Here is a 14,387-nt window from a genome sequence, read left to right as displayed (position 1 = left end):
CCTAACTCCCCCACAAAAATGCTTATGATACTTGAAAACTCACCATTTAGGTCAATTCCTTTATTTGTGGTATACATCACCTATTTAAGATAAATAGCCCCGGTAGGCATAAGAGTTAAGAATTGTTAGTCTCTTTTCCCATAGTACAAATATGGTTATCAATGCCTTATCAAAGAGAAATTTTAATTTGGAAAACAGCATGAAAAAGAAAGAAATAGAAAAAGGTAGAGCCTGGAGATTCTAAAGACAAGATTTGTTAGTCAAAATTTTGACCAGAGTAAGACATGACAGAAAAATTCAGGCAACATTATGTCCATCTGCTAATGTAAATATAACAGGTTCATAAGATTGAGCTCAATGCCAGACACTTCCACCATTGCATGGCCCCAGCGAGCTTTGCTTGGGAGCTCACTGCTATCTCCACCAATCAGGGGGTAGTAGTTGGCTTTCTTTGGTAGTCCTCACCAACCTATTCTTGTACTTCCAGCTCTGTTCTGTCCTCTTAGAGATGTCAGTGGCATTCCAGGATGAAGTGGTGGGGACCTCAGCTCTGGGAGCTCACATGGTATTGGTGCTGATTGCCAACCTGCAACAGTCATTGGGGTCCAAGGGATACTGAGAGTAAGGAGACTTCCACCAAGTTCAGCCCCTGAAACCATGCATCTGAATTGCTATGGGAAGAAGAGGCAGGGATCAGAGAACAGCAGAAAACAGGAGTAAAAAGGAGAGCTGATGGCCCAGGGTTTTTAGCTGCTAAACCAAGCCTTCTATTGCCAACTCGCTCTGGCCCCGTGCATTTACTGGAACTCACACCATGAACCTACCATAGGCTTGAAAAAACAGGAGAGAAAGGAAAGCAGACTAGCAAACTTCTCTGAATGTCACAGCACACAGAATGTGCCTGATTTATAGAATTTTACAGTGAGCAGTGACTGTAAGAAAAAGCAGTTTGCCCCTGACTTAAAAGAGACTCTTAAAAAGCTCCTCACTCCTACTCTCTTTTGTTGGTAGGGGCAAGGTAGAGGCCCATAAAATCCAACAGCAGAAACTTCGTTAAGTCTTACCGTCTGCCTTCTGTTCACCTTCCGCCATGTGACTACAGCCTCTCCCAGCAATCGAGGCCTGCTTGCTACAGAGCACATTCTCTCCGCTCATCCTAAATTCTAGGGAACATTCTTGGCCCTGCCACTAGAAATGATCGTCCCTCTTACAGTTTCAAGGGAAAGAATGCTCTTTAACATCATTGAAATGGAAATATTTCATATAAGTGGAGTAACAATTAAAATGATCATGGTCTTGTTACAGAATTAGATCCCATCCCTTCTCATATTTGTGCAAAAAGGTTTCTTAGGCATGGGGTCATTTCCATTGTCAAAGGGTAACCAATATATGGCATAGAAATGAGAAAACATATCTTCCATTTTATTTTTTAAATAGATAAAATTGTTCAATCAGTTACATAGCTGGTTCTTGGGCCATATTACATGTGAATGTAATATTAGATCATTATTATAATATTTAGATCAGTGCCTTGAAAGCATTTCTAAACTTTTGGAACATGACTAAGGCAGCTATACACTGAAATCCTAAATAATAAGGATAGAATACCAACATACTTGTCCAGAATACCAGAAGAGTGTTATACATTCTATATCTACATTTTAAAATAATGCTTTCTACATTCAATATATTATTAGCAGAAGAATATATCCAAAAAGATGTATTTGCCATTTTAAAGCTTACTTATATCTTGACAAAGACACTTTATAATCACTCACTTATATCTTGACAAAGACATTTTATAATAACTTTTAATTACTGGTTCATGTTATTTCATTCATAAAGAAATTTGTTTTTCTTGTTGTATATCCAAAGGCCAGAGCTCCTTTGGGAAAGGAAGTTTAATGAGCTAAAAGCAAACACAGTCATGAAATAGAGTTTAAGTGTCCACACCTTTTTATTTTGGCAGTACATAGATCAGAAATGTATGTAAAACACAGTCATCAACCTATAGGAATATATATGTATGGCTAATAGGGAAATGGTGCACTAATCCTGTATTTGTTCTACTTGTACTGTGTTTGCTCTACTAATTTTTCTAATCTTTGTAGAAATAGGTTCCTTCTAACTCTGAACCTGCTTCTGCCCTAAGTTAACCATAGCTTATTATTTCTACTATCTTTTTGTGCTACTAAATCAATGCTCACATTGTTGGATAAAACCATCTGAGGTATGTTTAAACTTTCCTGCATTCTATGAATGGTCATTTAGTGTAAAAATTGAGGATTTTTTATAACTCTCTTTTTTTCTTTTATTGCAGCTTTAAGAATGAGAATGGCAAAGCTGGGGAAAAAGGTGATCTAAGAGGTGTACTGCCTATATAAACATCCTTTGGAAAAGAAACTAAGAAGCATTTGCAAATTTCTCTGCTGGATATTTTGTTTATTTTTTCTAAAGTCCAAAAAGTTATGATTACAGCGTACATATTAAGCCATGTGAATAAGCAGTAGTCATTATTTGTGAAAATTTCACAAAAAGCTGGGGAGAACAAATGTGTAACTTTTCCAGTTACTTGATATGATTCAGTGGGGGAAAACCAGCATTTTTTATTATATTGATACCAAAGCATTTCTAATAAGAGCTTGTTAAATTTAAGAATAAAGTTATTTAAAATATTCTGAGTATACCGTATTAACTGGCATTGTAATTTTGATGATACAAAGATCGGAAGCTCATAGGAAAGCATTGCACTTCATCACAGACATAGTCAACTCTGACAAGTAAATATGTCGCCCTGAATTAATAATACCTTTATGAAGGTACATCCTGCTGCTAAATATCATTTCAATTGGTTTGGTACAGACTTCAAACCCTTGCACACAGCCAAAACGTGCATCCCAAAATGATCCTCAGATTTGGGGACTGGGTTTGGATTGTCTGGCCAGTGCACAGATGATAACTGGCACATTCATCCTTCTTAAATCATCATCCTTTCTTTCACTCAGTTTAATGTGAGCCCTGTGGTGCAATGACTGATTATGACCTCAAGGTGCTGGATAGAGGATGCCCCATACCCTCAGAGAGCACAAATCTGGTCTAATACTTGACTGATTGTTGTGAACAACTTAGACGGGGGTGGCCAATCTTTTGGCTTCCCTGAGCCACATTGGAAGAATTGTCTTGGGCCACACATAAAATACACTAACACTAACAATAGCGGATGATCTAAAAAAAAAAAAAAAAAAAGCAAAATAAATCTCATACTGTTTTAATAAAGTTTATGAATTTGTGTTGGGATGCAAATCAAAGCCATCCTGGGTCACATGAGGCCCGTGGGCAGCAGGTTGGACAAGCTCGAGTTAGAATCTTAATATTAAAACTAACAAGAATCTTTACAGCATATTACTCCAAAGTGTTCTTGCCAAGATACTCAATCCCGATTTGAAGGGGAATACTCCCATGACAATACATTCTCTCCTACCTTGCCTTACTATTTGTCTCTTCTTCCAGCCCCTCAAGACCCACTCCTACACACCTTCCCCTGAACCATGCCAGTACGTATTACCCAGCTCCTCCAAGTCTGTCCATGAATAGTCTGTTTCCCCCCAGGACAGGAACTGAATTTCCCTTCTGGGACTATGTATGAGCAGACTTTATCTTAATTACTGGTCTGGAGGTAATGAGAGGTCAGAGAAGCAGATGATGCTGAGGAGGACAGGCATTAACCTGCAAAGCCTCTGCTTCGGCTGAGTGGATGTGCAAGGGGCAGCTGTTCTAGCAGGAGAGAGCTACTTCTGGTGGCCTGAAATGTTCTGCGAAACCTGGAGGTTCAAATTTTTGAAGTTAAGTACTTTCAACAAATACCCCTATTCCAGGTCCAGGGACTCCTTCCCTTTCGTGGCTCTGAGTTTAGCATAAGTGACCTCTCCAACCTGCACGTTCCTTTGTTGCCCAGCCACCCTTAGGATTGAAGCATGAGTTTTATTTTCACACAGTTTGCCTTCTGTCTACAAGAGACATAGGTCTCTTTAAACATTGTCATGAAGCCTGTCTGGCTTTCTGGAATGCCCCGAGGAAATAGTCGGCTGGTCTGAGCCTAATTCTTTTTCTTAAAGGCTTTTAAGGCAATTATCAAAAAGCAGCCAACTTCACAGCACATGTCAGTACCTGACAATACTTTTGCCCTGTACCAGCAAAGGGCAGAGCTGCTTTAAAACCCACCTCTTCCCTTTTCACCTGTACCTCATCTCTATCCAGTACAAGAGAGAGTCTTAGTAACTATAATAATACAGTCAGTCAAAAGGTTGTTACCATTCACTTATCACACAGTCCTCATTGCCCTCTGACCAGTGAGTGGACAGCCCAGTTCCAGAGTCCCATTCAGAGCATCTGCTGTGTAGAGCCACCCCTGGTTCCAACAAGAAGTAGAGCCTGAAATTAGGACTTGGGTATAGTAGTTTGAGAAGTGATCCCGGGAGCAGGAAGAAAAGCACAGGAAAGAATGATCTATATAATGGTACATAGTATAAGTCAATGCTTTAGGCACCAGGGACTGAATTCTACCATAATCTTAAGAGTGTACAGAAAGAAGCTAGCATTGTCTGTCTGAAGGACAGGGCACTTATCCACCAGCTCCAGTCCCTCATTGATTGAGGGAACATAAATTCCCCCACACTTCCGGAATGCACTTGCATGAGAGTCACACAGGCTCCCGTAGTGCCCAGAGTGAAAAGAAGAAAGAAGCACAGAACATGCCGCTGGAAGGATGGTAAGTCTGAACTTAGAAGTGTCCACTGCAGCTGCGGTGCTACAAAAATGGACCAAGGGGAAATGACACAGGCACCAACAGTGTCTGCCACAGGGCAACAAACAACTTACCTGAGCCTGTATCCTTATCTATAAAATGAGGTAAATGTCACATGCCTAACACAGTCATTTGAGGACTCAATTTGTCAGTGAATTAAAAGAACCAAGTGTCCTGCCCATCATCAAGTCTGGCTGAGGTGTCACACATAAAGGTAGACATCATACATCCTCATCATTTCATATCTTGATGTTTTGTATATTTAGTGCTTATTTTAGGTCAATGGGATATTTCAAGTTAAGTGGAGTAGAAGTAAGTGAAGGAAAACTTTGGGGAAGGGTAAGTGAAATAAAAGTTCAGGGTATTTTTTCCCAGAAACATTTAGTTGGTCCAGCCCTATTTGCTGAAACACTGTATTTTCCACATTGAATTACCTAGACATTTTTGCTAATCAATTGGTCTTAGAAGTAAGAGTCTACATATGGATTCTCTGCTCCGTTCCATTCATCTGCATATCTCTCATGCAGATTGCACATTTTATTTATAGTGGCAAATACTGTAGTTTTATAATATCAGAATCAAGTAGGGGTAGATCCTCCAATCTTACCTTGTTTTTTAATAGACTTTAAAAACAGTTTTAGATTAACAGAAAAATTGAGAAGACAGCACAGTTACCATATACCCTGCACCCAGATTTTTCTATTTTAACTTCTCACATTAGCATCGTACATCTGTTACAATTAATAAACCAGTGGTGATACACTATTATTAACTAAAGTCTCAAACTTTACTCAGATTCCCTTAGTCTTTAGCTAACGTCCTTTATCCATTCCAAAATCCCAAATAGAAAACCATTAGTACTTTTAGTTGTCATCTCTCCTTTGGCTCTTCTTGGCTGTGACCCTTTTTCAGACTTTCCTTGTGTTTGAATGACCTTGACAGTTCTGAAAATAACTGAGCAGGTATTTTGTATCTGGGTACAAACTATGGGTTATAATCCAACACAATTTGCTGCTCAAATTGGTCCAGCTTTGGCTAATGAAAGCCCGTTCACTTGGCTCCTGTGCCCCTTTGACATATCCCTATAAGTGATGTTGCTTTGTTTTTTCCTTACTTGCTGGCACTACAAGATGACCCCATCTCATTCTATTTATTTCCTTCCCCAGTTCTAGAATCAGCAACTCATTCAAGAGTTTCTGTTTCTTTTATTGGAGAATGGTACGGAAAACAAGATCTGGGCACCAGGCATGCTCATTGCTGCTTTGTCTTTTTAAATATTGTTTTGGCCATTTAAGGTTCTTTGTCTTTCCATGTGAATTTTAGAATCAGTCTGTAAACCCCTTCAAATGAGCCAGCTAGAATTTTGATTGGAATTGAACTTATATATCAGTTGGGAGAGAATTATCATTCTAATATTGTTTGCCGATCCATGACTATGATATGTCTCTCCATTTGTTTAGGTCAATTTTAACTTCCCTCAACAATATCTTGTAGTTTTATAGTAGACAGATCTTACACACCTTTCATTAAATATATCACTAAGCATTTCATCATTTTGACACTACCAAATTCCAGGTTAGTCTTTAAATTTTTTCTAGCTTTTCATTGTTAATATATAAAGATAAAATTGTTTTTCTAGAGACTAGCAAACAATACAGTCAGGATGGCTAAAGGTGCCCCAAGAAACCAAAGGGCAAGATATCTGCTTATGCCTTCTTTGTGCAGATGTACAGAGAAGAACCTAAGAAGAAAAACCCGTGGTCCCTGTTAATTTGGCAGAATTTTCCAAGAAGTCCTCCGAGAAATAGAAGACAATGCCTGAGAAAGAGAAGTCTAAATTTGATGAAATGGCAAAGGCAAATAAATTACGCTGTGACTGGGAAATGAAGGATTATGGACCAGCTAAAGGAGGCAAGAAGAAAAGGAATCCTAATGCCCACAAAAGGCCACCATCTGGATTCCTCCTGCTCTGTTCAGAATTCTGCTCCAAGATCAAATTCACAAAGCCTGGCATCGCTATTAGAGATGTGGCAAAAAAAGCTGGGTAAGATGTGGAATAACTTAAATGACAGTGAAAAGCAGCATTACTTCACTGTATTAGTCCATTCTCACGCTGCTATCAAGAAATACCTGAGACTGGGTAATTTATAAAGGAAGGAGGTTTAATTGACTCACAGTTCTGCATTGCTGGGGAGGCCTCAGGAAACTTACAATCCTGGCAGAAGCAAGAGAAGCAAGCATCTTCACAGCATGGCAAGATGGAGTGGGAGTGCCAGCAGGGGAAACACCAGACGCTTATAAAACCATCAGATCTCACGCAAACTCACTATCACAAGAACAGCACGGGAGAAATGACCCCCAGGATTCCATTACCTCCACCTGGTCCCACCCTTGACACGTGGGGATTATCAGGATTACAATTCCAGGTGAGATTTGGGTAGGATCACAGAGCCAAACCATATCAATCACCAAGGCAGCAAAGCTGAAGGAGGAGTATGAGAAGGATGTTGCTGATTATAAGTCTAAGGAAAGTTTAATGACACAAAGCGTCCTGCTACAGTTGCCCGGAAAAAGGTGGAAGAGGAAGATGAAGAACGCAAGGAGGAAGTAGAGGAGGAGGATGAATTAAAAAACTGTTTATCTATTTAAAAACTGCCTTTCTATAATGACTTTGTATCCTACAACTCTGATAAGTTCAATTAATTTTAGCATTTTTTTATACATTCCTTAGGATTTTCTACTTAATGATCAGGTTGTATGCAAATAAAAACAACTTTACTTCTTCCCCAATCTTATGAATTTTAAATCATTTCACTGTTTTATTGCACTGACTAGGACTTTCAGTACAATGTTACATATTAGTGCAGAGAGCAGGCATTCTTTGCCTTGTTTTGATTTTTCAGAGGGGAAGTATTATCTTTCACCATTGAATATAATTTTAGTTATGGGTTTAACTGTAGCTTTTTCCTGGATGCTGTTTATTACATTGAGGAAGTTTCCACTCCTGGTCTGCTAAGGTTTTGACACGAATGTGTTTTGAATTCTGTCAAATGCGTTCTCTGCATCTATTGAGATCATCAAACGGATTTTCTCCTTTTTTCTCTAATCCGGTGAATTTCATTGACAAATTTTTCAGATGTTATGCCAACAGTGCATTCTTTTAATAAACCTCATTTGGCCTTGATGTGTTACTCTTTGTGTAAGTTGCAGAATTTAATTTGCTAATATTTCATTAAGTACTTTTTTATATTATGGATTTTTCAGTTTATGGTCACAGGGAATATATTCTGTAGTTTCCTTTTCATGTGATGTCTTTGTCTGGTTTTAGTATCAGGGTAATACAAGCCTCCTAAAATTAGTTGAATAAGCTTCCCTACTGCTCTGTTTTCTGAAAAAGTTTGTGTACTCTTGACATTAGTTCTTCAAATTTTGCTGAAATTCACCAGTGAAGCCACTTGGACCTGGAGTTTTCTTTCGGGGAAGGTTTTTTAGTTACAGAAACAATTTTTTAATTTTTATTTTTAATTGTGGTAAAAATACATTAACATAAAATTTACCATCCTAACCATTTTTAAGTGTACGGTTCAGTAGTGTTAAGAAAATTCACATTGTCAACAGAGCCCTAGAACTTTTTCCCCTTGCAACACTGAAACTCTATACCCATTGAATATCACCTCCCCATTTCTCCTTTCCCACCCCTGTCAACCTTCATTCTGCCTTCTGTTTCTATGAGTTTGACTACTTTCAATACCTCATCTAAGTGGAACCATACAGTAATTTTCTTTTTGTAATGGCTTATTTCACTTAGCATCACGCTGTCCAGGTTCATTCATGTTGTTGCATGTGACAGGATTTCCTTGTTTTTTAAGAATGAATACTATTCTACTATGTGTTTATACCATATTTTCTTCATCCATACATGGTCATTTGAGTTGCTTCCACCTCTTGGCTATTGTGAATAATGCTGCAGTTAACATGATGTGCAAATATCTTGTAGAGATCTCACTTCCAATTCTTTTGGGTACATACCCAGAAGTGAAATTGCTGGATCATATGGTAATTCTATTTTTAATTTTTTGAGGAACATCCATACTCTTTTTTGTAACTGCTGTTCTATTTACATTCCAAACAACAATACACAAGGGTTGCAATTTCTCCACATTCACCAACACTTGTTATTTTCTGAGGAATTTTTTATAGTAGCCATTTTCATGGGTATGAGGTGATATCTCATTGTGGTTTTGATTTGCATTTCTCAATTATTAGCAATATTGAACATCTTTTCATACACTTGTCAGCCATATGTGTATCTTCTTTGGAGAAATATCTATTCAAGTCCTTTGCCCATTTTTAAATTTGGTTATTTGGTTTTTTGTTGCTGAGTTATAGAGATTCCTTATATATTCTGCATATTAACACCTTATCAGATATAAGATTTGCAATTATTTTCTCCCATTCTGTGGGTTGTCTTTCACTCTGTTTCTTTCAATATACAGGAGTTTTGGGGTTTGATGCAGTCCCATTTGTCTATTTTTACTTTTGTTGACTATGCCTTTTGTTGTCATATCCAAGAAATTGTATGACTAAATCCAATGTCATGAGCTCTTTCCCCATGATTTCTTCTAGGAGTACAGTTTTAGGTGTTTTAGGTCTTGAGTTTAGGGCTTTCACTAATTTTGAGTCAATTTTTGTATATAACGTAAGGTAAGGGGCTCACTTTGTTCTTTTGTATGTGGATATTCAGTTTTCCTAACATCATTTTTTGAAGAGACTACCCATTCCCCATTGAGTGATCCTGACACCCTTATCAAAGATCATTTGACCATAGACAAGAGGGCTTATTTCAGGGCTCTCTGAATAAGAGAAACATTCACTGATCTACATGTCTGTTTTTATGTCAGTACCACACTATTTTGATTATTGTAGCTTTGTAATATGTATGTTATTCAAAAATCACAAAGGGTAGAGTATAGAAAATTGTATTTTGTGATAAAAATGCAGATACTACTTACTAAAAATATATCCTCTTCCTGTGTTCATTCTTCCAGCATAGAAACTTTTAAATGACTATTATATAATTCATAACTTAGAAGTAAATGTGGTATATATTTATGCAAATTCTCTGCATCCTTCCCAACACTTGTTGCTTTTTTTTAATTATAGCCATTCTAGTAGGGACATAATAGTATCTCAATGTGGTTCTGATTTGCATATCTCTAATGAGTAATAATGTTGAATACCATTTTGTGAATTTATGGTCCATTTGTAAATCTTTAAGAAATGTGTGTTCAAATCATTTGCCAATTTTTAGTTGGATTGTCTTCTGAGTTGTTAAAATTTTTTATATATTTGATACTAGTTTCTTATATGATTTGAAAACACAAATACATTCTCCCAGTCTGTGGGCCGTCTTCACATTCTTGGCGCTGTCATTTGAACCACATAAGTATTTATTTACAGCACAGTTCAATATATCGTGTTTTTTTTTCTTTTATCCCTGTGCTTTTTGTACTATAAGAAATCAATGCTTAACCCAGAATCACAAAGATTTAGACCTGTGTTTTCTCCTAAGAATTTTATTGTTTGCTCTTATATTAAGGCCTAAGATCAATTTTGCATGATTTTTTGTTTATAGTATGAGATGGGGGGGTTCTAAATTTATCCTTTTGTATATGATATGCAGTGTCCAGGCACTATTTGTTGAAAAAGCTAGTCTTTCCCTCTTTGAGTTCCCTTGGCACCATGCCAAAAATAAATTGATTCCAAATCTGAAGTTTCATTTCTGAGTTCACATTTCTATTTGATTAATTAATGTCTATCCTTATGCCAATGTCATGCTGCCTTGATTACTATAGCTTTGTAGGTTTTGACACTGGTAAGTGTTATGTTCTTCAACTTTGTTATTTTTCAAGATTGTTCTGCCCATTCTGGGTCTTTTGCATTTCCATGGATGTTTAGTCAGATCTGTTTGTTGCAAAAAGAGCCAGGTAGCATTTTGACAGTGATTGTGTTCAATCTACAGATAATTTGGGAAGTATTGTCATATTATACTATTATGTCTTCCTGATCCATGAACATGAGATGTATTTCCATTTCATTCAATCTTTGGTTTCCACAATGTTTTGTAGTTTTCAGTGTACCAGTTTCGTGTTTCTCTTTTTATTCATATTTTAATCTTTTATTTTACTAATTTGTATTTAATTGTATTTTCCTAATTTCACTTTCAGATTTTTCATTGCTAGTGTTTGGAAATGCTGTTGATTTTCGTATATTGCTTCTGTATCCTGGCAACCTTACTAAACTCATTTATCACTTCTAGAAGTTTAGTGAATTCCTTAGGATTTTCCATTTATGATTATGTTATCTTCAGAAAAAAACAGTGATATAGTTTTACTTACTTCTTCCTTCCGATCTGAATGCCTTGTTTCTGTTCCTTGACTTATTGCACTTACTAAAACCTCCAATACAACACTGATGCAAAGTGACAGAACAGGCACACACTTGTCCTGTTCCTAAGTGTTCAATCATTCACCATTAAATGTGATATCAGTTGTAGGTTTTTCTTAGATGCTTTTTACCAATTTCACACGTCTTCAATGGTCAACCAGAGAAAGATGTGGGCAAACAGGACTGGGGATCCCCTCTCTAGCATTTTCCTTTTCAGGATCACCCACTGACCCCAGCAGCTTCTGTTGCCCCAACCATCAGTCCTGATTTCCTATGCCAGAGAAACTGCAGCTTCTCCACTAGATCCTCTGCCACCCAGTATTCTGCTGACTGCAGCTGCCCTGACGCTAAAATATACAAACAGAGCTCACTCCAAATAGTTTTCCTCCTCTGCAGGTGGACTCCTCGCCAGGAATGTTCCTAGAGTTGTTAAAATTCTTTATATATTCGATACTAGTCTCTTACGTGATTTGCAAATACAAATACATTCTGTATTTGTATCTGTGGGCCGTCTTCATATTGACGCTGCCATTTGAAGCACATAAGTATTTATTTATAGCATAGTCCAATATATCAGTTTTTTTCTTTTATCCCTGTGCTTTTTGTATCATATCTAAGAAATCAACGCTTAGCCCAGGGTCACAAAGATTTATTCCTGTGTTCACTCTCTGAGGCCTTCAGGGAGCTGCTTTTTGAAGTTTACGCTGGTTTTCTGGAGAAGGGGTGATTTGGTAGACTCTTACTCAGACATTACTTGCAGTGCAAGTCAGATATTTAGAATGTGTGATTTCAGGAAATTCTTATTCCAAGAGTTTGATTACCATACATCAATGTCGAATTGAAAAATCCAAAACGTGTTTAGGTCTCCATAGAAAACTCAGAGCACAGTACAATTTCTTTTACATATGAATAAGATATCATATGAAAAAGATGTATTTCTGGCCAGGCACAGTGGCTCACACCTGTAATTCCAGCACTGTGGGAGGCCAAGGCAGGCAGATCAAGACCATCTTGGCCAACATGGTGAAACCTCATCTCTACTAAAAATACAGAAATTAGATGGGCATAGTGGCAAGCACCTGTAATCCCAGCCACTTGGGAGGCTGAGGCAGGAGAATCGCTTGAACCCAGGAGGCGGAGGTTGCGAGTTTGCAATGAGCCGAGATCACGCCACTGCACTCCAGCCTGGGTGACAGAGGGAGACTCCATCTCGAAAAAAAAAAAGAAAGAAAAAAGAAAAGCTATACTTCTTAACACGTGCTCTAGGAACTTCCTCTCACCTAAAACAGAGGTATGTGACCAGGCATAACATACAATTACATTAACTTCTTTGACAACAAAATAATAAATTAAATGAATACCGAGTTTATGGCCAGCAAAACACCCAGATTTTTTTCTACCCAAAGGTATAATCCAGGAGCAGTAACAATATGATAGTCTTTTTACTGAGATGAAATTCACAGAACATGAAACTATTTTAAAGTGGACACTCAGTGGCATTTCTTATATTCACAAAGTTGGGCAACTGCCACCTCTAGTTCTAAGACGTTTCATCACCCCAAAATAAAGCCTTAGACTCATTAAACAATTACTTTCTATTCCCTTCTTGCCCCGCACCCAGCCCCTAGTAACCATCAATCTCTCTTCTCTTTATTAGCTTACCTATTCTGGATATTTTATATAAATGTAATCATAAAATGTAAATTTTGTGTCGGACTTCTTTTACTTAGCATAATATTTTGGAGGTTCATCCACATTATAACATGTATCAGCACTCTATTCCTTTTTATGGCTGAATAATATTCCATTGTATTTACATACCACAGTTTATCTGTTCATCAATCATGGAACATGTGCACTGTTTCCATCACTTAATGACTGTGAATAACACTGCTATGAACATTAGCTTTTTTCCACTTATTTAATTGTGGCAAAAAAATACATAATAATGGTGAATTTTATCATAGTTCAGTACATTACATATATTCACAGTGTTGTACAACCATCACTACTATCCATCTCTAAAACTTTTTATCTTCCCTAACAAACTTTGTGCCCATTAAACCCTAAACTCCACTGGGCATGGTGGCTCACATCTGTAATCCAGCACTTTGGGAGGCTGAGGCAGGCAGATCACTTGAGGTCAGGAGTTTGAGACTAGCCTGGCCAACATGGTGAAACTGCATCTCTACTACAAATACAAAAATTAGCCGGACATGGTGGCACACGCCTATAATCCCAGCTACTCGGGAGGCTGAGACAGGGGAATTGCTTAAACTCGGGAAGCGGAGGTTGCAGTGAGCTGAGCACACAGTAAGTTTGTCAAATAGGTCAAAGTTGTCTGCAGCTCCACTTAGCCGAGAATCCAATTGTGCCACTGCGCTCCAGCCTGGGCAACAGAGCGAGACTGCGTCTTAAAAAAGAAAAGAAAAAAAAACACGCTAACCTCCCATTTCCTTTCTCCCACCAGCTCCTGGTACCTGCCATTGTACTTTCTCTGTAAATCTAAGCGTTTTAGGTACCTCACATAAGTGGAATCATATTAATAAACAGTCGTCCTTCTGTGCCTGGCTTATTTCATTCCGCATAATATTTTCAAGATGAACATCAAATATGTCTTATAAAAAGTACACATTTTATATGCAACATTTATTAAAGTTTAACAACCTGATTATATGGCAAGTACATCATCAAAAACATGTACTAAACAAGCACCTTTTGCTGGCATCACTTCATTCAATCCTCACAGCTGCTCTGTGAGACGGGCTTTACAGATGAAAGGATAGAACCCAGAGAAGATAAGTGACTTACTCAGGGACATGCAGCTTGTAAACCAACAAGCAAACATGCATATTCAGGTCTTCTAATTTCCGGTCCTTTTAATTTACAGGATCAGCTGCCTCCCATCCCGTCTATAAAGATGGTCAAAACAAAAAGATACCGATGTTGGACAGCAAGTCGGGGAAGGAGCTAGAACTTGATCAACTAGCTTTTGCAAGTGATACGGAAGATACACTAGCTTTTGCAGGTGCTGGGAAGGACGTGGTCCCTTTAAATAATAGGAAAGGAGGGAAATGCTGGTAGAGGAGGGCGTTGTCCCTGGCGAGGGCGCCACCCCCAGGCCTGTGTCCACGGA

General features: G+C 38.0%; 1 protein-coding gene across 1 annotated transcript in view; it reads left to right on the top strand.

Annotated features, from left to right (window-relative positions):
• PALMD (palmdelphin) overlaps window positions 1-2,684 on the top strand; it is a 50,475-nt gene extending 47,791 nt beyond the window's left edge. Inside the window, exon 8 of the mRNA XM_012458464.3 lies at window positions 2,321-2,684. Coding sequence (XP_012313887.2) covers window positions 2,321-2,364 — 44 coding nt within the window. The 3' untranslated portion in view covers window positions 2,365-2,684. The remainder of the gene's footprint in view (window positions 1-2,320) is intronic.
• Window positions 2,685-14,387: the final 11,703 nt, after the last annotated feature.

The sequence above is a fragment of the Aotus nancymaae genome, unplaced genomic scaffold (assembly GCF_030222135.1).
Source record: "Aotus nancymaae isolate 86718 unplaced genomic scaffold, 86718_ANA_hifiasm-v0.15.2.pri h1tg000103l, whole genome shotgun sequence".
NCBI lineage: Eukaryota > Metazoa > Chordata > Mammalia > Primates > Aotidae > Aotus > Aotus nancymaae.
Note: the sequence above shows the minus strand (reverse complement) of the source record. Positions and strands in the feature narration are given on the sequence as shown.